The sequence below is a fragment of the Meriones unguiculatus genome, chromosome 8, assembly GCF_030254825.1.
Source record: "Meriones unguiculatus strain TT.TT164.6M chromosome 8, Bangor_MerUng_6.1, whole genome shotgun sequence".
NCBI lineage: Eukaryota > Metazoa > Chordata > Mammalia > Rodentia > Muridae > Meriones > Meriones unguiculatus.
Genome location: NC_083356.1, coordinates 106,830,048 through 106,857,193, shown reverse-complemented (window position 1 = coordinate 106,857,193; position 27,146 = coordinate 106,830,048). Strand labels below are relative to the sequence as shown.

Below are 27,146 nucleotides of genomic sequence, written 5' to 3'. Positions count from 1 at the left end.
TTATCCATAATAGCCACAATCTGGAAACAAGCTTGACATCCTTCAACAGAAGAATGGATACAGAAACTTTGACACATACTGTTGTTACACAATGAAGTATCACTTAGTTATTAAAAACAAGAAAATCATGAAATTTTCAGACAAATGAATGGAACTAGAGAAGATCATCCTGAGTGAGGTAATCCAGACCCAGAAAGACACACATGGTATATGCTCACTTATAAACAGATATTAGCCATAAAGTACAGGATAACCATACTACAATTCACAGACACAACGAAGCTAAGTAACAATGAGGACCCATGGCAAGATGCTTGAATCTCACTCAAAAGGGGAGATAGAATAGTCAGCAGAAATGCTTGAAGGGAAGGAATAGAATAGGAGAGGGAACACTATGAAAATAAGAGTGGGGATCAGATGTAGGGAAAGTAGAGGTGGGAGAACAGGGGGCTTGCAGAGAAAAGAGAAAGTGCATACAGGGCCATCTCTGAGACAAGCTGGAGACCTATGTCAGAGTAGGCTCCCGGGAGGATATGGGGTTGACTTTAGCTGAGACTCCTAGTAGTGGGGGTCATGGAGACTGAAGAGGACACCCTCTAACCAGACAGGACTCCTAGTAGAGGGAGGGGAACACCAACCCACTAACAAGACCTTTGACCCAAAAATTTACCATGCCTACAAGACATGCAAGGATAAAGATAGAGCAGAAATTGAGGGAATGTCCAATAAATGCCAGGCCCAACCTGAGGCGCACACCATGGGAGAGAGCCAACCTCTGACACTATTAAGAACACTCTGCTATGTTTGCAGAGCCTAGCATGGCTGTCCTCTGAGAGGTACCACCCAGAAATGCATTGAAACAGAAGCCCACAGCCAAAAAGTGGGCAGAGTGTAGGGAGCCTTGTGGAAGAATGGGAGGAAGGATTGAAGGACCTGAAGGGGACGGGAGCTTCACAAGAGGACCAACAGTGCCAACTAACATTGGCCCAGGGAGCTTTTGGAGACTGAAGCACCAATCAAGGACCATGCCTGGACTGGACCTAGACCCCCTACACATATATACCCAATGGGCAGCTTGAGCTTTATGTCAATTCCCCAGAACGGGGAGCAGGGCCTGTCTCTGACATGGGCTCACTTGCATGCTTTTCAATCACTTCCCCCCCCACACCTGTGTGGTTGCCTTGCCACAACACTGTGAAAGAGGAAGTGTGAAGTGAAATTTTCCTATTTCTTTGAATACTCAGTTGTCATGTCATGCTTTGCTAGGAGCTATCTTGTGAGAGAGCATGTGATATTTTGTTGGAGGGTGGCTTGTGAGAGGGTACATGATGTTTTGCTGTGAGCAGTCTTGTGCGAGGGGTGGGACTTTGGTCAGCTGAGAACACCTGTGGGTAAACTCTGAGTAGGGGAGATGCATAGAAGTGCATGGACAGTGAGACATCACTTTTTGGAGCAACATCGTTAAGTTGATCTTCATGCTTCAAGACTTGACTTCCAAGAGAAAAATGTTCCAACAAACTTCTAGGGGCAGTCCAACTGAGTCTTGCAGCTTTCACTGACTTGTCCTGATCTTTTGAATAGTGCTGATTCATGTTGATGCTTGATGTTTGCCCTTGGACTGGACTGCAGGTATCTGGACAATGAAGAGTGGACTCATCCAAAGGAACTACTTCTAAAAAGGTCTACAAACCTCTTTACCTAATAACTGTCTTTCCCCCTACCTCTGGTCAGTGGGTGGAAGAAAGGTATTTCACCCAATAGGGGATGGAAGGAGATGCTGAGACTCAGGACCAAACTTTGGGCAGAGTACAGAGAGTCTTATGGAGGAAAAGAGGAATTAGAGGACATGGAGGGGACAGGATCCCCACAAGAAGACCAACAAAACTAAAAGATCTGAGCCCAGGGGTCCTGCAGAGAATGATGCATCAATGGAGGACCATACATAGAGAGGACCTAGACCTCCTGCTCAGATGTGGCCAATTGGTAGTTCAGTCTCTATGTGGATTTCTGAGTGAGGGGGTCAGGGGCTGCCTCTATACTGAACTCAGTTGACTGCTCTGTGATCACTTCATTCTGATGATGCAGCCTTGCCAGGCCATGGAGGAAGAGGATCCAGGCATCCAGGATCCAGGATCCTGATAAGACTTGACAAGCTATGGGCAGATGGCAATAGTGGAGAACTCCCCCTTTCAGTGGACTAGGAGAAGGGGAAGAGGAAGGGAGGGTGGGGCTGGGGGAGCTGAGGTGGGGGCTTCAATAGGGATGTATAATGAATAAATTGTGAAGGAAAAAATAAAAATTCAAAAAGAACCCTAAATAAAGTAGGTTTGGTAAAAATCTAAGCATACAGAAGTGTTCAGTCCTGATGTAACTGGATGTTCTGGGGTGGGTTAATGGGAGTGGGGAGGCTTCTTTTTCTGAGGGGTAAAGGAAGGGGGATGGGGGAAGATAGAGGGAGCAGAGGTATTGGGAGGAAAAGAGTCATGGGACTACAGTTGGGATGTAAATTGAATAACTAAATAAAGAAAATAAAAATATATAAAAACAGAGAGGGATAAATCATATATATTGAGATCCTTCTAAACCATATGATCCCTTAGACATGAAAACAATGTCTAAAAACATGGCCGGAGTGTGGCCATGTGACCACCTAGCCAGTGAGTCTATTGATGCATTTTTGTGATTTGCCATAGAGTGAACAGCCAGTTCACAGCATGTAATCTACAGACTGATTTTCACACGTTTTCCTTTAACAGAAGGCATTGTTGTATGACTCTTTACCTTGAACTATAAACAGTATTAAAATTTTAGTGTATTTAGTCTACATCATTCACACCCCTCATTTTCAAGTACAAGGGTGTGACTGATGGTATACAGAGAAAGAAACTTATTACAGAGATGTTAGGGGTGAGGTATACATCTCAGGAGTCACTAGGAAAGCAGGAATAAGTCTGTATCCAGTAACAACGTAGAATATGTCCTCATACCTTAAGGTAATCAATATTGCATCTTAACTCATTAACTCCTTATGTCAGTCATCAGTTGGAGGTCTGACCAGTGCTGGATAGTCCAGAGATACAGATCCTTGATTCAAGGAAGGCTAGTGAATTATGTGATATCTATAGAACAGTGTCTCCTAGTGGTGAGCGAATCTGTTTCATTGAGAAGTGAAATCAAGGGAAGTCTGGGTGTTTATATATGTGATCATTCATTTCTCTCTCTTTTTAATTAATTTATTTTTATTAATTACAGTTTATTTACTTTGTATCCTAGCTGTAGCCCCTTCCCTTGTCCCCTCCCAATCCCACACTCTCTCCCTCATCTTCTCCCATGCCCCTCCCCAAGGGGGGGTCCTCCTCCTCTTCCCTCTGACCCTAGCCTATCAGGTCTCATCAGGACTGGCTGCATTGTCTTCCTGATAAGGCTGCTTCCCACTCATGGGGAATTGATCAAAGAGCCAGCCACTGAATTCATGTCAGAGACAGCCTTTGTTCCTCTTACTAGGGAACCCATTTGGACAATGAGCTGCCATGGGCTACATCTGTGCAGGGGTTCTAGGTTATCACTATTTATGGTCCTTGTTTGGAGTATCAGTCTCAAAAAAGACCCCTGTGCCCAGATATTTTTGTTCTGTTGCTCTTCTTGTGGAAATCCTATCCCCTCCACATCTTTCTATCTCCCACTTCTTTTATAAGATTCCCTGCACTCTGCCCAAAGTTTGGCTATGACCCCCAGCATCTGCTTTGATACCCTGCTAGGTAGAGTCTTTCAGAGGCCCTCTGTGATAGGCTCCTGCCCTGTTCCCTGTTTTCTCCCTCTTCTTCTGTTTCTCTTGTTTGCCCTTCTGAGTGAGGACTGATCATTCTTCTTGCTTAGCTTCTTTAGGTGTACAAATTTTAGTATGATTATCCTATATTATATGTCTAATATTGACTTATAAGTGATTATATACCACATGTGTCTTCCTGTTTCTGGAACACCTCACTCAGGATGATCTTTTCTAGTTCCCATCATTTGCCTGCAAAATTTTTTCTCTCTCTCTCTTTCTTTCTTTCTTTATTTTCATTTTTATTAATTACACTTTATTCACTTTGTATCCTCCCCTGTAGCTCCTCCCTCCTCCCCTCCTAATTCCATTCTCCCCCCCTTCTCCACGCATGCCCCTCCCCAAGTCCACTGATAAGGGAGGTCTTCCTCTCCTTCTGATCCTAGTCTATCAGGTCTCATCAGGAGTGGCTGCATTATCTTCCTCTGTGGCCTGGTAAGGCTGCTCCCCTCTCAGGGGGAGGTGATCAAAGAGCAGTCCAATCAGTTCATGTCAGAGACAGTCCTTGTTCCCATTACTATGGAATTCACTTGGAGACTGAACTGCCATGGGCTACATAAGTGTAGGGGTTCTAGGTTAGCTCCATGAATGATCCTTGGTTGGAGTATAGTCTCAGAAAAGATCCCTGTGCCCAGATTTTTGGTTTCTGTTGCTGTCCTTGTGGAGCTCCTGTCCTCTCCAGGTCTATCTCCCCATTCTTTCATAAGATTCCCTGCACCGTGCCCAAAGATTTGCCATAACTCTCAGTATCTGCTTTGATACACTGCAGAGTACAGTCTTTCAGAGGCCCTCTGTGGCAGGCTCCTGTACTGTTCCCTGTTTTCTCCTTCTTCTGATGCCCATCCTCTTTGGCTTTCTGAATGGAGATTGAGCATTTTAGCCAGAGTCCTCCTCCTTGATTAGTTTCTTTAGGTGTGCAGATTTATTAGGTTTTTCCTATATTAATAAAACTATTAATAAGAATAATTCATGATTACTGAATTATTCTTAACCCGAATGGAAACCGGTAAAAACCAAAAACAAACAAACAAAATTTATGCCACTCACTTTTGACCTTAGACAATACAGTAAACAGCACCACTCAAATCTCTAAGGGAGCTGATTTGGTTTATTTATTGCAATGGGTTTTGTGTAACTTTATAAGAACTGAATGAAGATTTTGGCAACACAACTTACTTGCTAAGAATGTCATTAAGAGTTCCTTTTACACAAACCTGCCTGACTGCACTCTCCTTCCAAATTAAAACTAAAAATAAAAATGACACTTTTAATTCTTTTATAAAATCCAAACAAGAAAAATGAAGGGTAAAAAGAAATATCCTAGATTGTCTGTGCAAACAAAGCATTTTATTGTAAACACTAATTACAATTAAAGATGAATTGGGTTGAGCACTTGTTTTTTTTATAATAAAGGATATGGCAAATGTGATTGTAATTACGTGGGTGAATGTACCCACAGATAACTCCCAAGGAGAAAAGAGAAAGTTTAGATGAGAGACAACTGCTGGATTATGGCCTGAACTCACCATCAGTTGAAGAGAGAAATAAGGTGAAAAGTCATGACTAATTTCTATTTTACATAAATTCTTTGTTGCTCAATTTTTGAGGCATAGGTTGTGGAAGGGCTGAAGGAGACAGCACCGTTACAGAAAACCTGTTGGCACATTTCATTAGGTGCATAAAGCCTGTTATGCTGTATTATATCCAATTTCATGAATTTTCTAATTTTAGATGAATTGATTACATACCAGTTTAACAAAAATAGTTGAAGGAGAAATGAAGTATGCAATTAAAAAAATACAAAAGTAGCTTGGTGATGACAAATAATCTGAAGTCTGAGGCAAGATCATCATGTGTTTGAGGATGGTCCTGCCTCTACACTGTTACGCTGTCTTAAAAAACAAAACATATTAAGCAATCAAGCAGAAAAATCTTAAAATATAATGTGAGTATAAGTGCATTAAGCAGCAGCCCGCTAAACTAATATTTTAACACTTAAATACAAAGTAGCTAATATAAATTTGCAATCCTCTTAAAGTACAGAGTTGCTGTTACAATTTCTCATTACGACAATCCCTGTAGAGTAATGAGTAAGCATGGACAAAAACTATAGGGGAAAGAAAATCTTAGTTGATAATTAAAGAACATTAAGATTTAGATAGTTTATGTAGTTTTAAATAACAATGCACAATTCTTATGAGAAAAGACTGTTCGACAGAATGCCTAACTATAGTAATGACCTCATTGAAGCCTGCAATATTTCTTCCCTCCAAATGCTTTGAAATGTTACAATATGTTTTTCAATTTGTGTGCTAAGAATGGGGAATATATTTCAGACCTACAGGGTCATCTTCTCAAATCTCTACAAGGCACTAGCATTTACTCAGAAAGAAGACATTTCAAATGGACTTTACTTCTCTTGTCGGTATTGATTGAGTGGCTTGTATGTTTTATACTCAGTTCTATCAGTGGGGAGAGAGATGAAGTTGCCTCAATTTATTCATTGTTATTAATGAGGTGAACAACATTTTCTTTTCTGTAGGTAGGTTACAAAGGAGAGAAAGATGAAAAAAAAACTCAGGAAAAGTCCATTAGAAGAAGACGAGGTCTTAATGCTGAGATTTACTAAGAAACTAGACCAAATATATCTGGGCACAGGGTCTTTTCTGAGACTGACATTCAACCAAGGACCATGGATGGATATAACCTAGAACCTCCACTCAGATGTAGCCTGTGGTAGCTCAGTAACCAATTGGTCTCCCAAAGTGAGGGGAACAGGGACTATTTCTAACAGGAACTCAATGACTGGCTCTTTGGTCTCCCCACCCCCGAAGGGAGGAGCAGTCCTGTTAGGCCACAGAGGAGGGCTTTGCAGCCAGTCCTGAAGATACCTGATAAAACAGGATCAGATGAATGGGGAGGAGGTTCCCTCCTATCAGTGGACTTGGAAAGGGGCACGGTGGAGATGAGGGAGGGAGGGAGGGACTGGGAGGGAATGAGGGATCGGGACACGGCTGGGATACAGAGTTAATAAAATGTAACTGATAAAAAAAAATTGAGAAATGAAAAATTTCCCAATCATATTTCTGCAACAGCATTGTTCTAAGGACAGAACCATTCAGTGTCTCTTCCTTTCCTCGGGCCTTGTGTTCTCCCAGCTCTTTTTTAGCATAATAATTTCTTTGCAATTATGCAAATTAATAACTAAATGAACATCCAAAGAATAGACAAGCTTGACTCAGTCCAATCATTTTCAAGGACCCACAAGGAGGAATTTATTTTGAGAGCTATAGACAGAGAAGTATACCAGAAACGGATAATAATATCCTATGATGTCAAGTATTTACAACAAACACCTATTTTTATAAAAGAAATCATGTGAAAAAAGCAAATTTTGCTGATTTCAGTAGGTTCTACAAGCATATTGATTCTGTAATGTGAATGTTTTCTTTTACTGTTGTTTTTCTTGCTTCCTACAACATACCCAATGCAAGAACCAAAATTTGTATAGCCTGCTATTTCATTAAAAAAAAAAAAAAACTGAAAACACAGCAAATTTAACTAGTGTATTAGAAAAAAAAATCATCTATATACTTGAGAACTATGTTTAGCTTAGTTACAAAAAAAGATATCCCACATTTCTAAGCTAGACTGGCTTTTCTGTTAGAAGAAACAGTATAATACTATTTTAACTTTTCCTAAAATCCCGTTAAGTATTTCACGTAATTATCAGCATCAAACACTTTTGAAAACACCCAGTGATGTGCCGAGAGGCCATTACATTAAGGTCTTTGAGGGAGAGGACTCAAGGGTTGCTTGCCTGGTTCCGGCACTGTGAGAATGTCTTCATCCTTCCTTGACAAACCAATTCTGACTAATTTAACTTTAGAGAAGTGAAAGATATAAATGTGAAACTGAAACTGAAACTATGCTCCTTAAGCACAAACAGGTCTACAGAAACAGCCTCTCACAATACCATTACAAAAGCAGAGGTGCTCTAGCAGAGTCTCCAGTAACTCGGTTGAGCACTGGCTCTGATAAATTCTATTTGGAACGATGAATAAGATAAATTTCAGGGAAAAGCAACCAATTAAAATTTTTTTCTTTTACTTTTTTTCCCCCTTTTTTGTAATAGTTTTCCTTATCTCTCTTTGTCCCATCCTTCACATCCTCCATAAAGTAACATTTCTCAACTCCTCGAAGCCATCAAGATCAGTTCGTTCATTTAATCCCTGCAGCCCGACTTTAACAGTAGAGGAACTGACACTAAATGGATGCTCACACAGATGACATTATTTTACCAGGAAGATGGAGTCCCTAAAAGATTCAGTCCAATGTCCTGCACTGCTCAGGGGGAAATGAGATCCCCTTTATAATGAAGTACCAGAATGTGCTGCTGTGTTCCCAGAAGGAAGGCAGAGCCAACCCCTCTAAGATCCAGCAGGATAACTCATATACCAACAGGTTCCACCTCACAAAGCTAAAAGGCAAATTGCTTAGGGACCATGACTGAGGCATTAGAATCATGCCTCAGCAGCAGTTAGCAATTACTGTCAATTGCATTTGGGGACAGCAGAGGATGCAAATTGTTAGGCATGACTATACAGTAATGTGATTGATGTGAATAGAACACAGAAGTCTGTCTTACCCTATTTTATGAGTACACTGGTGTCCTAGAGAACGGTTACATATTGGTTTAGTCATGCGAACATCTAAATATCTATAGACACCTTTACTACAGTCAGTTACTAACATTTTATACTAATCGTTAAGTTCTGTGTCATTCACAAAATACTACTACTGGTATAGAAATATCAAAGGTTCATATGTAAGTGACATTAAGTACACAGATTATATAACAAGGTGAATATACTTTTCACTATAGATGGCAATAATGAATTCATTAAATCTAAGTTTTAATCAAGTCATAGAACACTAATTTGAGAAATTAATTCATCCCTTTAGATTGTGTTAGTTTAGCTTAATTTTTTAGCATACCTTTAATTTATATATTAGTTAATGTTTGTTAAAATTCTAATACATCATCTAGATGCACAAACACAGTATTTTAAAAATAGTTTATCACTAAGAAAATATTAACTTGGTTTGGGGTCCTCATGAATTGTCTCTTTGGCTATCTAACTTTACCATGGTTTCTACATTTTACCATAGCTTCTCTAATGTCCTATTTTCTTCACTTTTCCCATAGCCTCTTCTTTTGTTCTTTGACTACAGTAGGCATCTTGAGAGAAAGCACCAAATGAGCAGAAAGGCCCTATTATCAGGAGAGGAGAGAGTCATGGGCAAGAAGTAAGCCTCAGATGGCACAGAAAGAGAGAGAGAGAAAGAGAAAAGAGGGGCAGAAGGAGGAGAAGAAAGAGAGGGAGAGAGAGGAGAGAGAAACAAGAATCTATTTTGAAATAATGAATTTTGTATCAGTTTTGTTCCATGTTCATTGTTACATACTAGAATGATTCTAAGAAAGCCAGGCACCCAGTACAGGCCTGTAGCCCCAGTAGTTGGGGTAAAAGGATCAAGAGTTAAAAGCAGTCTCGGTTACATAGTGAGCTCAAGCTCAGTCTGGACAACACAAGACTTTGTTGTTCACAAACAAGTAAACAACCAGATACACAGTCAGACCAAAGAATGATTCAGAGAGATACATACTTCCCAATCCTTGATCTACTAAATGAATGAATTAGAACCAGCTGGCAGTGTCCATGAAGATCTTCTGTAGAAATGGGCTCCAATGACAAGATTCCTCCCGAGACTCCAAGACCCAGACTAATAAGGATGATGCTTTGATTCTAAATTCTTATAGTGGGTTTAGGTGTAGAATTAGGAAGTGCTTTCACAGGAAGTCTGAAGGGCTGGATATCTGCCCTGCTTCAGGCTTAGAGGTTTATGGAATCAGCAGACAGCAGACTCCTAAAATCCCATCACTGCATTCTGGGACTCAATCGAGGAAGTAGTAGGGCAGGTGTTTTTCATGCAGGTCCCAAGAAAGGCAAAATAAAAATTAGTGTATTTTTTTTTAGGATCAGAAGAAAGGTGACTGTATCTTGAGAAATACAAGTCCTATTACTTTTGAGTTTGTGTTTTTCCCCACATAGAAGGTATAAGAGGTACAAAATGCAGTTAATGTACTTTCCAACTTGAACAAGGGATATTTTCCTAGACAATAATTTTATAGGACTCTATTTCTAGCCATGACATATAGAGATACATGAAGTTGGGGTTGAGTGGGAAAATGGCAGAGAGACTGGTGATTGGTGACAACCAGCTACAGTATGATCCAGCAAGAGAACCGTGGGTACAGACAGTGGAAAAGGAAAGACACCGATGAAATGGATGCTCATGAGTCTGGCATAAAGTTCTAAATGCAAGAGTAGAGGGAAAAAAATAGTCAACCCATGAAACATGTACCTGTAAGCCCACAATGGGACTAGAGTTGGCGCTTGTACTTTTTTCTGAACTGCAGGAAATAGTGAAGAACAGTGCGTAGCAGTGTGTTTGGCTAAGGCCTAGTCGGTTACTATGGGAACATCCCATAATGGATGTCAGTCAACTGGGCTCTGCAGACCGGCCACACGAGTGTTACAGATGTGAACTGTCAAGGCCATGAGCACCATTTACTGAACACTCTGTATTCTGGTTCGGAGTCAGCGCTAGGTAAACCTTTTGTCACTTCAGCCAGAGACGCTGGGGAAGAGCTATGGAGGATAACTGGGTTAAAGAGCTGGATTTGGGGGGTGGGGACCAACAGTGGAAGAATCATCATTAGTTTTAATTTTCAGTCAGGCAAGAGTGTGATAGGCAACCTGTATAAAGACACCATTTATGTGACAATATCTCTGTCTGTTGTTCCAACTGCACAAATCATAGGATGCCACAGGTTACTTTGAAAGTTACTTTTGTTCCCTTCCGCCTGACAAATAAAATGTGCTGCGACGTCATAATATACAGTGAGGTAGTTTCAGTATTAGTAAAAATGGGCAAAGTGGACCCCTCCATCTGTCTCTTTTCTTCATTTCATCAAGTAGTATAGCTTCTCCTCTTCTGCCTGCTTCCATTCATGCACTAACTAAATCATCTTTTCCTCATATGTCTTGCCGCAATGCTCTGAACAAAGTGGTCTCCAATAGTCAAGGGTAGCCTATTCAATTGCTTCCACTTAAAAACCAAACTCCATTCACTGTGGCATCCGAGACATACAATGCCTGCACAAAAGAGGCTTTATTCCATCTCCTCTCCTAGGTCTTCTGAGAGGTTCGACTCATCATCTTTTTCATTTCTTAGATGAGGCTAAGCACTTTTCCTCAGAGAAAGACCTGCTTACTATTCTAATTTTTAAAATGTGCACTCAGCAGTCTTTCTAACGATTCCAGAACAACACATGCCCAAAGCACATACAGGTATGTTCATTTTAAGTTAATTTATTATTGTTTCTGGAGCTCCTAAGAAATGGATGTTATCTAGAGAGAAGAAAGAAAGAAAGAAAGAAAGAAAGAAAGAAAGAAAGAACTGACAAGAAAGGTAAGGTTTAAAAGGAAGCTTCTTTGCATCCTTGACACTCATAAACATTTAAAAAAATATTCTAAGCAATGAATGATTAGCCTTAGTAGGATGTCCAGCATATACAAACTACTCAGTTAATCCCCTCTCCCCACCACACATTTCCCCCCATCTCTCTCTACTTCTGCTTTTGTTGTCTGCCTGGAAAGAGGTGGGAAGAAAATCCGTATTTGGTGTTAGATACCAGCAGCCAGAACTGTGAATCTCTACATTTCAGATCCTTATAAATGAAGCAGTTTGTGATATTACGTTGAGCAGTGCAATATACCATAAGATAGGTGGCTGACCCTGAGAGAATAGAAGCCAAGTTGTCTGACTCTGCAGGCAGAGGCCAGACATACTGCAGATTGTCTTATTTTGAGTGCTATTATTTTCAGTTATAATAGTCACTTAAAAATACATATAATTGAAATACAATATAAGACACTCTTGGCCATAAACTTTGTATCAATGGTGATCTGAGCTAGTAATACCAATTTATGACCTTGAACAGTGCATGTATATAAACTAAAAGTAGTTTTGAGTAGGAATTACTCTGCAATGTGCACATTCAATGGGTAAAAATATATTTAGTTTGTTTGAAAATAATTACAGGTCACCTTTATAGAATCCCAGACACACAGATGTCAGATTGAATCTGTCACAAGCTGTCAGAAATGATTTCTGTAGACCTAAAATTGCCCAGAGATGCCCTCCGAAGCCATGAAATCTTTCAGAGCATGAATGTTTACAATTGCATGTCTGCCACAGCAGATGTATACGGAAAGCATGTGCCATCATCTAGCCTACCTGAGGAGGCAGCAGGAAGAGGGCAGAAATGCTTTCAACTGCTGAGGTTCATTCAGGGCAGCATATCCACAGGATAACCATTTCCTGGTGCTCTGATACTCTGAGCACTTCTAAAATGTTTGGAGCCCCATCTGTTCCTTCTCACTTAAGCCACAGAATGAAACAAGAAACAGATTGAAATCAAACAACTCCCAAAGGGTAGAGGTTTCTGAGGCTCAACAGTAAGAGAGTTCCTCAGCACTGCACAAAGATGGGGGAAAGAGAATAAAGAGGAAATTCAGTTAAAAAGACGGAAGCTGAATGCTGAGATTGAGACAAGGGCCCAGAGCTAAACTAGTGCTGTGGGGTCTGAGGATTCTTTTGGAGGGGTTGGGCACATTTTAGAACTGGGCTGCAATGACATTCAATAACTCCAAAAGTGTATAAAATGGCCACTGTGCCGTACCTGTAAAGTGGGTGAATAGTATGGCATGCAACTCATATGTTAACGAAGTTTCTATACAAGGAAATATAGAACAAGAGGATGAAAACCCTAAGAACACCGGACAGAAGCTGTAGCCCGCCACGGGGCCATGGAAACAAAAGACAGTGGCAGTTTCTTTCCCATTCCATGGCCATTCTGCCATCTGCTCCAGAGCATACGAAGAGGCCCTCATTTGAGGTTGACTAAACTTTTCGGATATCCCCCCAAACACAGTCTGTTGTAGTGAATGAATAAGATCTGTTCCTTAGGATTGGAGAGATGACTCAGCAATTAGTAGCATTGGCTGCTCCTGCAGAGGATCTGAATAGTTCCCAGCACCCACATAGAAGCCCTCAACCATCTGTAACTCTACTTAGAGGGGATCCGATGCCCTTTTCTGACCTCTTAGGCAATAGGCACACAGGAATTACGTGCATATACATTCAGGTAAAACAATCATACAAATAAAGTAAATCTAAAGCATAAAAATAAAAATTGATTGGATTACTTGATTTGTTGCTTTTTAACTTCTTGAGTTCTTTATATATTCTGGATATTAGGATCATGCATGGAGATAACCTAGAACCCCTGCACAGATGTAGCCCATGGCAGCTCAGGCTCCACGTGGGTTCCCCAGTAATGGGAACAGGGAATGTCTCTGACATGAACTCAGTGACTGGCTCTTTGATCACCTCCCTATGAGGGAGGAGCCTTACCAGGCCACAGAGGAAGACAACAAAGCCAGTCCTGATGAGACCTGATAGGCTAGGGTCAGATGGAAAGTGAGGAGGACCTCTCCTATCAGAGGACTTGAAGAGGGAGGATGGGATTGGGAGGGGATGAGGAAGGGGGCTGCAGTTGGAATGCAAAGTGAATAAACTGTAATTAACAAAAATAAATAAATTTTAAAATTCAATATAATTTAAAGTTAAAAGAGAGTTGAATTTTCTTAGTTTGAATTCAAACTAAGAAAATGTGAGAGGGGGGAGGGATAGGGCTGCTTAGTTATGGAAGTACAGGTGGAGAGAGACTTTTTGCATTCCTAGTGATGTATTCTCTTCCCCCAAATTGGAAAAATCTAGGTCTTGATAATAACAAAATAATGACTGTGACTATACTTCTCACTGACTACACTTGAATTATTTTGATTTTATAAACTGGTCTTAACTTATTCTACCTTAAAAATAAACCAGCTGACAAAAACAAATGCAAGAAGAGTAACTATGTACATAAAGGATGCATTGAAAGGAGAAGTTAATGTGTTTCTATCTATAATATCACTGGGTTTTGGATAAGCAATGCCATGTAAATGCTAAATACTACTATAATTAGTTTTACTAAAAATAGTTTACATAGAAATGAGAAGATTGGATGGAAATAAAATGTTTATATTGGTTTGGTTTCTAAATAAAACATGTTTAAAAATATGTAAAAAAAATTAAAATTAAATTTAAAAATGTTCCTTTAAATGGTATTTGCCTTTTAGCATGAAGGCTCAACTGTCTATTCCAGTATAGAATGCTGAAGACTCATTCTTAAAAAAAACTGAAAGGTTGATAGCATAAATCTGACATAAATAAACAGGAGGTATTCTCAGTGGCTCATTAATCCCCAGAGAAAGATAGATATCAATCATTTCTGCTAGAAGCAAAGATGGTTTTTTGAAAGTCTACATGAGTACTCTTAAAAAACTAGTACTATCCAGGGGGCAGCCTTATGTGTGTGTGTGTGTGTAAACTATGTATATATATATATATATATATATATATGGTTGTCAACCTTTATATACAGTTCATTAATTTTATGTAACAGTTTCATTATGCAGCCCAGCCTGGTGACTTGTCTGGTAGACTAGGCCGGCCTCAAATGTGTGATATTTCGGGTCCAGTTTCCTGAGTCCTGGGATTACAGGTATGCTCTAACACTGAGCTCCAACTCCTTTCTTCCAAAAAGTCAAATATGTTTCACCACTAATCTCTTTTTCTCCCAGGGCTCGAGGCTGCTTCTTCTATCTAGTACTTTTCCTGTGGCCATTTCACCAGGCAGCAGCGATGAACCATACTGCATGACTAGTCCTACCTGTGCAAATGAGGCGTCATCTTGTTTAATTCTTCTTGCATCAGTGAAGGTTCCTAAGTCTTGGTTTCCCTATTTTGGTTGAATGTGACACATCAGCTCATGGATTTGAACACGTTCCTAGCCAGAGGTGCTGCTTTGTGAAAATGATGAAATCTTTGGTTTGGTGCCCAGCTAGCAGGAGAGGGCTGCTGATGGTGGCCTCAGATCTAATTCTGGTTCCAGTTCTGAACCGTCTGTTTCCTGATCTTCCACCGTGTGAGAAGCAACAGTCTGATGACACAGACAGAGCCACTCCCGCTTGCCTTCTGGACCTTAAGAGACTAAATCCCCTGAGGCTGTGAGGCAAAACGAATCCCACATTTTTCGTGGTCTTTCTATCAGGTGTTTTGTGAAAAGAAAAATACTAAGTTTGTTTTTTTTTTCCCTAGCAGGTGTAAAACAAATGTAAGAAGGGACTTAAAATTTCACAGATAGCTCCATTTTCAAACCTGGTTTACAACTGTTGGTGATCTCTAAGACAAACTGCTACCAAATAGCCAATTACCTTGAAAACCCTGACTTCAATACATCAGGAAGGAAAGGGGCAGGTTGGACCTAATTATTACAACTAATGAAAACATTATTAACACTGACATTAAATGCTGTCAGAAATCCAACACAAATGCTCATTCTTTTCACCCTAATTAAATTGGCTTCCAAATTAATATTACTTACTGCGTGCCACCAAATTAAATATGTTTGGCCAATGGAAGACTGAGCAGGGACGTAGATCTCAAATACTTTCAATAAGCCAAGGACTGAAAATGCTATCTGAGCTGACACTATCTTATGTAAGGACAGAATTAACCTGTCTATTGGCATGTGTGTTGTCCTTCATCCCTGGTGGTAAAAGGTCACATTCTTAGGATGCATTTAGATGGCTTAAAAGCTTAAGTGGATATCTAAGACAGTTTTTACTTTCCCCTCTAAAATCAAATTTGACATTTAGCTCATATTTCTAGTCACGATTCAAATTAAAGCCGTTTTAAAAAAGATTGTTAGAGAGATTCGATATATTTTTCCTTTAATTAATTAATTAAGATATTTATTTACTTTACATTCCGATTTAATTTGCAGGCAAATGAGTGGAACTAGGAAAGATCATCCCGAGTGAGGTAACCCAGACCTACAAATACATGCATTGTATGTACTCATAAGTAAATATTAGTCATAAAGTACAGGATAAACCTCGAACAATGGAAACTCTCAGGAATCTAGAAGAGTGACCTTAGCTAAAACTCCTAGCAATGGGGCATATGGAAACCTAACTGTCCATCTCCTCATCAGAGATGCTTCACCTCGAATTAATGGAAACAGATGCAGAAACCCACAGCCAAACATGAGGTGGAGCTTAGGGAATCCGATGGAAGGGGGAGGGGAAGAATGATTGATGGAGCCAGAGAGGTCAAGGGTACCACAGGAAAAGCTACACAATCAGATAGCCTGGGCCAATAGGGTCTCACAGGCACTGAACCACCAACCAGAGAGCATGCATGAGATAGATCTAGACCCCCTACATATATGTAACAGTTGTACAGCGTGGTCCTCACGTGGGTCTTCTGAAAGCAGGAGCAGGGGCTCTCTCTGACTCTGTCTCCTTTGGGACTCTTTCCCCTACTAGGTTGCCTTGTCTAGCTTTAACAGAAGATGTGCCTAGTCTTTCTGAAAATTAATATTCCAAGTCTGGTTGATACCAATGGGAGGCCTCCGCTCTTTTGAGAGGAAGGGGTGAAGGGGTGAATAGGGTCAGGGGAGGTAAGGAGTGCCTGGGAGTAAAGGAGGGAGGGGAAGCTGCCTTTTGCTTTTTTAAAGATGGAGGTGACTTGTTTTATTTCTCACAGGCTTCTATATGCAGGGGGCATTCAAGCAATGCTCTATACTGGTTTAATCCTACTTGTGATTGCCTTATATTATAAAGTTCATTATGGTGTCTTAGATGTATTTGTCCTTAGGGAAGTGTCTGATGTTATTACTATATCTGAAGATAGGTAAAGATACTGAAGTTTAGTTAGGCATTTCACTAGAGTTGCAGATCTGGATATTCAGTGTTCTGTTTTTTATTGCTTTCATGTGCTTTGGTGTTTCACAGCACAGAGCATGTCTGTGTCTTACAGTAACTCACAGGAAGCATGCAGTGGTCCTGTGCTTCATCCTTTCAGTTTCCATGAGATGTATTCTCCATTGGCAAACACATGCTGAGAACTTCTATATAGGTAAACAAGATGCAGGCACCTAAGCCAACATGCTCTGGCCATAGCAATTTGTTCAATGAAGAAAGGGTGTCCTTCATACCACTCACTCCTACTCTCTCTGTTTCTCTGTCTCTGTCTGTGTCTCTGTCTCTGTCTCTCTTTCTCTGTACCATGGGAAAATAATTCTTAGTCAATCTTGATAATATTAGAGTAAACTAAAATGGAAAATGGAACAAGACAATAGCCAGAAGCTGGAAACAACCCAGATGCCCCTCCACTGAGGAATGGATACAGAAATTGTGGTACACATACACATTGGAATATTACTCAGCAATAAAAAACAAAGAAATTATGAAATTTGCAGGTAAATGGTAGGAACTGGAAAAAAATCATCCTGAGGGAGGTGTCCCAGAAGCAGAAAAAATACACAGGGTATATACTCACTCATAAGGGGATATTAGACATATAATATAGGATAAACATACTAAAATCTGTACAACTAAATAAACTAATCAAGAAGGAGGACTCTGGCTAAATAATCAAACCCCATACAACAAGGTAAAGAGGATGAACATCAGAAGAAGGAGAAAACAGGGAACAGTACAGGAGCCTGCCACAGAAGGACTCTGAAAGGCTCTACCCTGCAGGGTATCAAAGCCGATACTGAACTTATGGCCAACCTTTGGGCAGAGTGCAGAGAATTTCATGAAAGAAGTAGAAAATAATAATAAGACCTGGATAGGACAGGAGCTCCACAAGGAGAGCAAAAGATCCAAAATATCTGAGCACAGGGGTCTTTTCTGGGACTGATACTCCAACCAAGGATCATTGATGGAGCTAACCTAGAACCCCTGCACAGATGATGCCCATAGCAGTTCAGTGTCTAAGTGGGTTCCCTAGTAATGGGAAGAGGTGCTGTCTCTGACATGAACTGATCACTTCCCCCTGAGGGGGGCGCAGCCAGGCCACAGAGGAAGACAGTGCAACTACTCCTGATGAGACCTGATAGACTAGGAGCAGAAGGAAGGAGAGGAAGACCTCCCCTATCAGTGGACTTGGGGAGTGGCATGGGTGGAGAAGGGGGAGGGGCTGGGAGGGGAGGAGAGAGGGAGCTACAGGGGGGATACAAAGTAAATAAACTGTAATTAATAAAAATTAAAATTAAAATGGAAAGAAAAAAGATGAAACATAATTAAAGTGAAACTTAAAACAAACAAACAAGTGTGTAGCTGAAATGATGGGATGGTAAGGGTATTGGTTTGTCTTTAAACACTTTCTTTTTAATTTTAACTGTGTGTGTGGCGTGTAGGTTTGTTCATGTGTGTCCAGTGCCTGTGAAACCCTGAAGAGGTTGCTGGATCTCCAGGGGCTGGAAAGTAGGTAGTTGTGAATCAAGATGTTGATGTAAGAGCAACCTCTTGTGTCTACCGCTGAACTACTGCACTTCAAGCCCCGCCATTACCTTAATCCTTATGAATACTACCTTTTTAATTTTGTAAATAAGCCCTTTATTTACAAAATTTTTACAATTTTATTTTTGTAAAATAAAATTATTTTGTAAATAATTTTGTAAATTAGGAGCTAGATTCTATTATAATCTTGATTTCATAAATGAGGAGATCAAGGCACAGAGGAGTTGAGGATCTTGCTAACTCTCACAAAGGTAACTAAAGGAACAGGAACTTGAACCCTGGTCTGACTGTAATATCTGTGCCCTTGACTACTTCAAAGAGGCCATACTCTGCCAACTTTCCAGTTACTGATACATCATCTATTTTGCAAATTCCCCCAAACTTTGATGATTAGAGAATTGTACAAATCAGCTTTGATACCCCACAGGAGCTTAAACCAACTTCTCATTTGTGAGACTTTCATAGACAATGTGAGGACAACTCTACAGTAGTGTTGATGTGCAGATTAAGTGGAAACATGGAGCTATTTGCTCAAAAGGTATTGCAAATTTCAGAGTGGAGAATGCAGTGTTAAACCAAACACAGGCTCTTCTAAACAGGGTGGAAAAACCTTACATAAGTGCACAGTGTGTGTACCAATAAAGGAGGCTCTGGGTCGAGGCCGTTCAATTTTGAGTAGCAGAGATTAAACTGAACTCTGATTCATGAATCTCAAAGCCTGTGGTCTGATAGTCTATAACATGGTTTTTCCATTAGCAAAGTGTCTACAAACATGTTTTTGCTTCTGTGAGGAATTTGTTTTTTAAGTTATTAATGTGTTAATATTTTTTGACAAGTTTCAGTTAAACACAGCATCTACACTTGACTCACTCAGTTTTCTTTGCCCCAAAAGTTATATATAAGATCACACGTCCACCATGTCTGACTTTATTAGTCACATTATATGCCCTTAGGCAACATTAGAAAGAAATGCTGCAGTAAATATATTTCACTAAGTAAATTACAAATTTTTAGTTTTCAGACAAACCTAAAAATAAAACTATTGTTAAGGAATTGGACTTTTAAGCATTCCAACTGCTGCTTTATCTACCTGCCACACATAACACCCAACTGATTCATGTTTATGAAATTTAGTTAGCTCTGCATTTTTTCTGGGGTTTAAAAAATAAAACACACTCACTTTATTTCCTATTGCAAAATTTCATGCCCCAGTTATTCCCATCCTCCTGGAAAACAAAGGCCTAAAGTACAGATGTTTAAACTGAAGTGAGTTTTCTGAGTGCCGAACTCTGTCTGATGGGTTTTATTACTTAGGTTTTCACATTTAAAAAACCATTATATCTCATGACAATACTTGATGATATGTGATACTGAAGTAATAAAATGTGAAAGTTTCATACAACAGAAGTCATGTTATGTGATTTTTATGTAACATCTGGGTTCTACTGCTCAATGTTTGATGATTTTAAAGAAAACAAAATAAAACTCACGCTGAATAATTTTTCATATTCCGACTGTGCAAACAACCAGCGGATACGTTGTTGTGGATCACAACCTAGAAGCAGAAGCTGAATGCAAACTTTCCTCTCAGCATTTCTGTTTATGTGTTGAGCAAGTTATGCTATTTAGCTTTCATTTATGTCTGAACCGTAAGACACTGAAAGAGAACATTCCAGCAGGGATCACGTGGCAAAATATCTCAAGTAAGTAAACCAGCACATCAATATGCTTAAATTATTTTCTGAATGATCTTTTTAAAAGTGAACAGTGAAAAGAATTCTACCACTGGATAAGAAGTATTTCTACATTGGTGAAAGCAGATTCAACTCTAAATGATTTGTGCATCACCCACACTGGCATTCACTACCTGCTCAGATATGCTCTCATGTTGGTATTGATACTCAGAAAAGGTGTCAGAGGTTGATGTCATTTCATCCTTTTCAAATTGTCTCTTCATCTTCGCTAAACCACCAGGCACCGTACACACTTCTGATTCTTCCATGACCTATGGTGATTCAAGAAGCCAGGTCAGCATTTTACTTGCATAGATGGTATGCCCAGGCTAATATTTTATTACAGTTGATAATATTGATGGGTGGAACACAAAAAAGAGATATTACCACAAATGATTGCTATAGCCTTCCATTGAAACTAAACTATTCAGGTGTTTTGCCATTTATCAGACTTTTCAGATAAATCTTGATGTCTAGATTAGATTGAATGTTGTTTTCCTCTAATAATATACCAGATGAGAATAATGAAATCAATTGTAACTCAAAGTAAAGATGTCATCAAAATTTCAAACATCTGTAGGGGCAACAGACATATTATCAAAAATAATTACTGAGATCACTTTTAGTAACACCAAATTTTATTTCAATTATTTTGGGTGAACAAAGTGAAATAAAGTGCCTTATGTAAAATTACTTCAAACTATCAACAGAAACAGCTGCTTCTGGTGGTACAGAGCTGGGGGAGTTTTTGCATACAGTCATATAGATTCCATCAGTTCATGCTTCTTGGTATCCTGTGAGCCATGGACATCCATTATCTACATTTTAGTAGAAAGAACCTGAGATTTAGAGATGTGAAACATCTTACGTTCTTATATGAAGGCATTGAATCTGTCTATCTGAGTCTTAATCTGAATGACATCTGTCTGTCTCAATCACTAGCCTGAATGAATAGGCAGGAAAACAGTCATTCTTTACCAGAATGGGCACGTCTCAATTATGCTTTGAGCACTGGCATGTCAGAAACAAGTGGCACGAATTAGGAGGTTTGAATAGAAGGGCATATTTTTAGACGAGAAAACTGATCTCGGTACAAAGTTTGAGAAATAGCTTGCTGGGCACCAAGAAGTCTTGTTGGATCATAGGACGCACATGGAAGTGCAAAAGAGCCTGGGGCTTTGGTTTTGATGACTCAACAACTTCCTTATCCTAGCAGGATCTCAAGCCAAGATGGGATGCCAAGTGACAAGCAACCTGACCCCATGCCAGCCATGGGAAGCTTCTAGTTCTACATGCCAGTGAGTGGAGATTCAGTGACATTTCAAACCACAGCAGGATTCCTGAGGTCTGGACCAGCACTGATATAAATAGCCCTGGGAGGATAGGACCGTATAAGTCACAGGAGTCCTGACAGGTTCACGTCCTCTGTATACTCAGGGGCCTGGAATCTTTACCAAAAATATGGGGTTTCTTGAAAGGCTGTGAGAAACACATCTACCTTAGGATTTCTTACAAAAATACTAGAGTCGGAACTCATGCAGAGTTGTATGAATTCCTGTGAAACACTGCAGTGTTTGCATTACCATAACAACTTTTCTCTGCCTTCATGCTTTCTCAGGTATTTCAGAATGTAAATATTTGCTCAGTGAGAAGAGATACAGTTGTATACCCCTTATGTATTCTGTATATACTCTGCAAAACTTTAAATGTAATCCCCAATTACTGATATTTGATATATGTTAAGGTCACTAGAAAGTTTGAGATCCGTTTTGAAATTTAAGAGAGTAAAGAAACAGAAGGGTGAATTAAGTCCACAATATTTTCTTTAACCCTGCCTACCATTTATTTTGAATTAATGGCCTCTTTGGATAGATCATATGCAGATTAACATATGAGTTTTATATTATAGGAATAAATGTAATTGTTATCAGTAAGCTTTGTATTTAAATAAAAACTATAAGCAATGCAAAATGATATGCAAAATTATATATAATCCTCATTAATTATGTCAAAAACTGGACACTTTTCCAGTACCATTTGTTCAAAGGAGTATCTCAAGCTGTACAGCTTACCTCTTACATTGAATACAGCTACCCTCAGCCCTTCCTTGACATCTACTTTGGGAGGAGATGCATTCCACATACACAGTTGCATGCAGCTGCTGGCTTTTCATAACTCTCTGCACATTACTACCCCTGCTATCGTTGGGGCCACTATGACACACTGCAGCTGTTTGTCAAAGGGAGTCAGATAGGTCTCCCCAGTGATGGATAAAAATGGTGCTAGGATTGCCTTGAACTAGTCTCCTAGAGGAAGGGGTCCCCGAGTGAGATGGCAGATATGCAGTTTGTGCCCACTGCTGGAGTGACACCTTCCCCAGATTCATTCCAGCGGTCTCGCTTTGTTGAGCTGCATGCTCTGAAAGCTCCAACCAGTCTGTGCTACTTTTAATGACCTCATAACTGAGACTGCTTTGTGTTAAATCTTTTATTTTTTTTATTTACTGGTATTCTGTTTCTCTCAGGTTTGGGCTTGGAAATAAGATCCAGAATCTAATGAGTATGTCGATAATAATGAGTTAATTTAAATGCTAAACACTTAAACGTAGGTAAACATGTTACACAGTCATCAATTTTAGATGTAAGTCCTAATCAATGACATAGAGTGTTTGCTTTTTGGGTGACAGGACTAAAGAGAAACAACACAGTTTGGCAAGTTGGACAGACGGTGATTTTAATCCTAGTTCTGGTAAAACCTGAGCTAAAGTCCCTGCAGCTTGTATTTTATACACTGGACAGAGCAATACTTCTTTATTACAGATTTATGGTGTGTGTTAAAAAGGATAAAGAGAAGGAGACTACACTTTATAATCAGGCTTTTGATTTGTTACATTGTACACAGTATCCCCTTCTCGGCTAGGGCTGTTTGAAGACTTGCTGTTACAGGGGCACACATGCGACTAGAGCCGAGAGTGCCAGCTGGCAGTTAACACAAGGGGAAACTGGCTGATCACTGTTAGCTGTTCAAGAATGTCTGAGACATATTGGAGTCAGTTGGGGAGGAATCTGTGACTTCTCAACTCTTCACTTGCGATGTTTGCATCAGCTGTGTGGGGAGACACAAGCATCCTCATTGGCCTAAGTGATAAAGCATTTGATACCGCTGACAAACAAGACCTGCATTTTACTTTGCTTATCTATATTTACTGAGGTTTTTGTGAGCTTATAAATGCTCTTCTTTATTGTAGTATTTTCTTGAACATAATATTTGAGAGAAATCGAGTGTGGTAGTCTGAGGGCTAAAATACTGTCATATAAAAAGAGAATGTTAAATATAGTTCAAAGAGCATGGGCATCATAAGTCTAGGAATTTAACTTAGTAATTAAAGAACTTTTAGAAATAATTTTCACTAATTTATTTTGGCCTAAAACTTGTTCAGAAATGAAAAGGATTATATTTCTTTATGTAGATGATTTTCACATAAGTCTTTATTTATTTATTGAATAGCGTTTTTTGTCTATGGTGTCCATTTTATTTATCTTATGCTAAAAGAATAAAGATTTAGTAAGGCATTAAGTAGCCTCCAGGTACAACTTTCCACAGTCCATGGAAAGTTAATCAGAATCAACAGTAGCTCATTCTTCACATTTTATGAATCAGGGCAGAACTCTTTTCACCTTCAGTGAGATGTGACTTAAATCTTACAGGCAGCCTGGGCAGTTACACCTCATTGTAATCACTATGATAAAGATTATTGGACATAAATGAAACAGAAGAGGTGATTCTGGTTCAAAGCACACTGTTTGAAAACAGCAATAAAATATCAAAATGATAGAAATATACCTTCTCTTACAACATTCTTGATGGGAATGGTTTTCAAGAAAAAAAGTTGGTTTACCACTTCAAAAGAGAGTTTTCTTTTTTTGTAAAGTCGAAGCTTTTTTTCCTTTAGAGCATTTTATATATCACCAACTTTGAGGTACAAAACCCCACAACGAACAGTAGTAAACCCAACACTGAGTGGGGCAAGGGAAGGTCGGTATTCCTAACAGCTAGACAGTGGGGATGGGGGTGGAATAAATGTAGAAGAGGCCACTAAATCGAAACATGTTAAGGCTAGAGCAAGATCACTCAGTGACTAACCAGACACCTTTTATAGGACTACTGTTGGTTATTAGAGACTTGTTTGTCCTTTGTCTACTTTTATTTATTTGCCACAAGTTATTCACTTTGTATCGCAGCTGTAGCCCCTCCTTCTTTCCCTCCCAATCCTGCCCTCCCTCCCTCTACTCCTCCCATGCCCCTCCCTATCAGAAACTTTTTGTCTTACAAATTGGCTGTGTGCCATTCTTAGCATTTCCTTTTTTTAGGTACCATAGAAACACAAATCATATCATGATACTAATCTGTTTTATGACATATTATCCAATTTATGGGAAAAGATCTTAGTCTTCCTAACGAAAACCATTGTTTACCAAATAGCAAATATTTAATGAGGCATTTTCTCAACTTAGAAAGTCTGATAGCTTGTGAATCAATATTATCGTTGTTATTATTATTATTACCAATAGTAGCTCATTCTTATTGTTGTTGTTCTTTCTCATTATTATTGTTGTCGTTGCTGTTTGAGGATTTTATACCTTTCGATGTTGGCTGTTTTCCTAGTAATTTAGAACTACTAGTGTAGTGACGTTTTTTAAAATCCCCAGCAGGGGGTGCTCACCAAAAAGTCTAGCAGAAAACAATGTTGAGCTCATCTGTTTGCTTTGGAAGTGACATAGTTACTCATGTCATTTCTGTACACTCATTCTATGCAGTATCTAAAATGTATTTTAATGACTATGTAAAAACTTAAATGTCATCTGCAATTGCAAGGCTGCTAATGAGTTTGGCATAGTCAGCCTTGTCTCTCAATAATTTGTAAATGTTGAGTAGCTATTTTTAAGTTATACCTTTGGGATCCTCTCTCCCTCTAACTCTCTTTGTTACACACACACACACACACACACACACACACACACAAACACACACACACACAACATGGCTAATTTGGGGATTATAATTATTAAAAAAAACTGTTCTTAAATTTCATTACACAGAAGGACACAGAATATAGAATCTAACAAATTCTTTTGAACATCACTTATTATGGGTTATCTCTAAAATTGGTAGTCTTTCTGAATCTCAGCGTTTCCCATAATCATAATTGGTTTAGTAAAGTGCCCACATTGATAATCTCTCTCATTTCTATGTTGATTAAGCTTCTCCTAATGGAGTTGGTGCATAGCAAGAAAAAAAAATTACGCTGCAAGAGAATTTAAATGAGTGATACACAAGACCAGCACATAAGCCCACATTATTAAGATTTGAAATTAATTCTCAACCTTTCTGAGGAGACTAGCTATAGGTTAAGTGGTAACAATGACAATAATAACACGTTTATTTAGTGCCTCCTGGCTTCCACATAAGTTATCTCCTTGGTTCTTCCCCAAGATCCTATTAGCTAGATGATCATTCCCATTCCTCAGTTCAGGGAACCGAAGCTCAGGGAGAGATCAAGAGAATACTTCCGGTTCATGCAACCATCAACCAGCACATCTGGGGCTTCAAGTCAGAAGGTCTGGATTAGATTCACGTATTTATTTATTTATTTATTTATTTATTTATCATTCATTCATTCATTCATTCATTCATTTTGGGGGGTCCTCTGTAAGAAATATCACAGCTAGTACTATTCTTGATTTTCAAAGAGGAATGGGCAGACAGTATGCATATTACATCGTGCAAAATTCTCCAGACATGCTTACATTAGCTGAGAAGCTGCGGGTGTCACCCCTGGACACAGCTGCCTGGTACCTTGCCATCCGCTCCTTCAGGGAGAGCGCCTCGAGGAGATCAGACTGGCCTTCACTCCCAGGTGTACTGGCTTCTCCGGACTTAGTAAGGTTGAAGGTGACTGAAAACAAAGGTAGCGTTTTTCAGATAGGTGTCAGCTTGAGAAGAAAATAGCACCAACTAAGAACAGAAAGGGCTTCTAGAGCGCTTGCTTTCCTAACCCGGGCTGAAAAGTATCACAGCACGCTCAAAGTTTCTCTGTCAATTTTTTTTCTCCAAGCTTCAGGGCAAAGCTAGAAAATGCGCATGCAGGAGAATATACTCATAAAATCATTATTGCCCATCCTTCCTACTTCTGCAGTTAGTATGACGAGAAATGATAATTTAATAATAGATACATAATTTTAATAATGAACATTCTTCAAGCGCTGTACGTTGCATTTATGCTAAACACTGCATAAACATCTCATTGGCTTCTCTTAACAACCCTGTGGGCAGATGCTATTTCTTAAAGTTTATATGGGTGAAAACAGAAAAACACAGTGGTTAAAACAACAACAAGAACAATAAAAAAGCTCCCCAGGATCACAAAATTTTCTAAGGGGTAGGTTTGAATACAGTTGGAATATTAGCAAGGACAACTTTGTTCTTTGAATCTTTCCTTGTGCTCAACCCTGAAGGAGGTATATGCAACGAAGAACAAAGGTTGCAGACTGTAGATTCTTTCCTTTCACTCGGACACAGAGTGTACATAAGAAAGAACAGTAATAGCATTAGGAATGGCTTTGTCTGTCACCTGCAGCAGAGAGTTTGGTGCTTTTCCTACTAAACCAGACAGAGGAGAGTTTCACACCTGGAACCAACACAAAGGGACTGATTTCGAGGTCACAGAATGGTGGTACCCTGAGCCAAAAGAACTCCTGTGGCCAATCCAACCCAAGCACAGCCTTAGACATCAGTCACCGTGTGCCCCAGTACCAGCTCTCAGTGAAAGGACTCTCATAGCCACGTGACTCTCCACCGTTAGGTAGCTCCCATGTGCCCACACTGGTCTCATAGCCAGGTTTTCTTGTTCAATGCAGTGCTTTTTCTGCACCTACTTTGCTGGATGGTTGACCTCACATTCTAAGAAGTATGTGTGTGCATGCACTCACACACAAGTGGGCGTGCGCACACGTGTGAATGTGACTGTGTGAGTACCTT

At 39.5% G+C, this 27,146-nt stretch overlaps 1 protein-coding gene across 1 annotated transcript in view; it reads right to left on the bottom strand.

Annotated features, from left to right (window-relative positions):
• LOC110560218 (xin actin-binding repeat-containing protein 2) overlaps positions 1–25,972 on the bottom strand; it is a 58,039-nt gene extending 32,067 nt beyond the window's left edge. Inside the window, exons 1-2 of the mRNA XM_060390323.1 lie at positions 25,916–25,972; positions 20,243–20,380 (exon numbers count right to left, since the gene is read on the bottom strand). Of these exons, the coding sequence (XP_060246306.1) occupies positions 20,243–20,380; positions 25,916–25,972 (195 nt within the window). The remainder of the gene's footprint in view (positions 1–20,242; positions 20,381–25,915) is intronic.
• Between the last annotated feature and the right edge of the window lie 1,174 nt (positions 25,973–27,146).